This window comes from Rhododendron vialii, chromosome 13a (assembly GCF_030253575.1).
Source record: "Rhododendron vialii isolate Sample 1 chromosome 13a, ASM3025357v1".
NCBI classification, from domain to species: Eukaryota; Viridiplantae; Streptophyta; class Magnoliopsida; order Ericales; family Ericaceae; genus Rhododendron; species Rhododendron vialii.
In genome coordinates, this window is record NC_080569.1 from 29,290,240 (window position 1) to 29,292,729 (window position 2,490).

At 46.0% G+C, this 2,490-nt stretch overlaps 1 protein-coding gene across 1 annotated transcript; it reads right to left on the minus strand.

Annotated features, from left to right (window-relative positions):
* Positions 1–1,051: 1,051 nt before the first annotated feature.
* On the minus strand, positions 1,052–2,110 carry LOC131312405 (chlorophyll a-b binding protein of LHCII type 1-like). The gene has a single exon (XM_058340124.1). It carries the CDS (start codon positions 1,964–1,966, stop codon positions 1,163–1,165), a length of 804 nt encoding a protein of 267 aa, XP_058196107.1. The 5' UTR covers positions 1,967–2,110; the 3' UTR covers positions 1,052–1,162.
* Positions 2,111–2,490: the final 380 nt, after the last annotated feature.

Sequence of the window (2,490 nt, forward strand, 5' to 3'; positions counted from 1 at the left end):
TATTCTTGAAGCTTGTTTCCTCTATGTTGCTGTTGAATCATGAATTTTGAGGAGAGAGAGGGAATTTACCATGGACTCGAAATGGAAGCCAAAGAAGTGAATTTTAATGCTCCATTTGTTTTGGTAGAAAACATTCCCGACGAGTATTATGTTGTGAAAATGCGTATGTTGACAGAAAATATATTTACATTTTAAGGTGAAAAACGACATTCCTATCAGCCCTATTACCACATTATGTTTGGTGCCGTCTACGTTCCAGCCCTGCTGTCTCCACCACCATCGGTCCATCACCACCATCATAGCCAATTCCAGGTTTCTGCAAGCATGCCGGGCACCACTCTCTCCATCACCATCATAGCCGATTCCAGGTTTCTGCAAGCGTACCGGCACCACTCTCTCCACTACTGCCACCACCGCTGTAAATATAGTATGAAGTATAAACAAATTTGTTTCATTTTCATGGTTGTAACCAAACACAGGAACATTTTCTGGTGAAATGAACGGTGTGTTAGCTGCATTATTAACATCTCTTTTCATGATCCAACCGCACCAGAAAACTTCAATTCATTCTCATCAATATTTTGATATGAAATTAGCTTACCATAACTCACTACGGGATCAAGCTGTCTAGGTAAAATAAATTTTTACTTGCTCTTGTCCTTTATACATGTCCAATTGTCGATTTTGGAATTCTTGCATAACATCGCAGGTGGAAAATAAACGGACCGAGGATGCTGCCGAGCAGCTCCTGTATTGTAAAACATCATTTTGGTTTGGTTTTTGGTCAATTGTTGTAAGGCCAACCGACCTCATGTATGGATTAGGTACCAAGGTCTGTATTCAACATAATTAATTAGAACCCGGTATTGGATTTGTCTCCCGAATTAGTCGAGGTGCACGTTAACTGGCTCGGGACAACTGAGTTGGATTATTAAAAAAAAAAAATCATACATACATATGAAATTGGCACTTGAAGAAGGTATACAGCGTGATGGATTGGAATTAAACTATGCTGACCTCAAAACGAACAGAGAGAAAACATAGTCCATAGTTGCACATAGAACACAAAATCATTCATATATTTCGTTAATTCACATCAACTTCACATCAAAGATCAAACTAAAATAAGACAATTCCTCTCTCTCTCTCTCTCTCATGTTTCTCACTTCCCGGGGACAAAGTTGGTGGCATAGGCCCAGGCATTGTTGGCAACTGGGTCAGCAAGATGGTCCGCCAAGTTCTCCAACGGGCCCTTTCCGGTCACAATGGCTTGAACAAAGAACCCAAACATGGAAAACATGGCAAGTCTTCCATTCTTGAGCTCCTTCACCTTGAGCTCAGCAAAAGCCTCCGGATCATCAGCAAGGCCCAACGGATCGAAGCTTCCCCCGGGGTAGATGGGGTCGGTGATCTCACCGAGCGGCCCACCGGCGATGCGGTAGCCCTCAACGGCCCCCATCAAGATAACCTGGCTGGCCCAGATGGCCAGAATGCTCTGGGCATGGATCAAGCTGGGGTTGCCCAAGTAGTCTAGTCCCCCCTCGCTGAAGATTTGGGCTCCGGCCTTGAACCACACGGCCTCACCGAACTTGACACCGTTGCGGGCCAAGAGCTCGGGGAAGACGCACCCGAGAGCTCCGAGCATGGCCCATCTGGAGTGGATCACCTCGAGCTCGCGGTTCTTGGCAAAGGTCTCCGGGTCGGCCGAGAGCCCGGCGGTGTCCCAGCCGTAGTCACCGGGGAATTCCCCGGTAAGGTAGGACGGTGGCTCGCCGGAGAACGGGCCCAAGTACTTGACTCGGTCCGGGCCGTACCATGGGCTGCCGGACGAGACAGCCTTGCCGACAGACTTCCTCATGGTGACCCTAAGGACCCTGCCACCACTCTTGAGCCCGGAAGGCGAGGAGGCGAGTTTCGCCCCCTTTCCGAGCAGAGAGGAAGAGAGTGCCATTGTTGAGGCAGTCATGGTTTGCAAGATAAGAGGTTTTTTTTTTTGGTTAACAGAGAGGGTATAGAAGTTGTATGAAGGAGTTGTTAGTGATGGAAAATGAATGGTTGTTTGGTTGGTATTAATAGAAACTGAAGAAAGGCCTCCCCTTATCTTATGATATCGTTATCTCTCTTCTCATTGGGTGGCAAGATTTTGTTGTTGGTTCTCTCTCTCCACTTGGCTCTCTCTCATCCATCAACTCCCAAGATTTTTCAACTTGGGCTCTGGCTGGCCAATGTAGTTTGGAGTTATGCACTCATCCAGTACTTACGGTCATTCAATTAAACTCAAATCTCGGCCCTTAGAAACTCGGATTGAATTTTCCTTACTTCCATACCTATGAGTCATAGGCTATGAGTTAAGTGGTTGATTGTCCGGCCGTTAACTTTTGGGCTCCGAAATTAGCAGAAAGGCGTGTAAACGGGCCTGAACATCCGGTTTTCAAAAATAAAATAAAATAACATAAGTAGTTGATTGTCACAGCTTAAATTAAATCATGT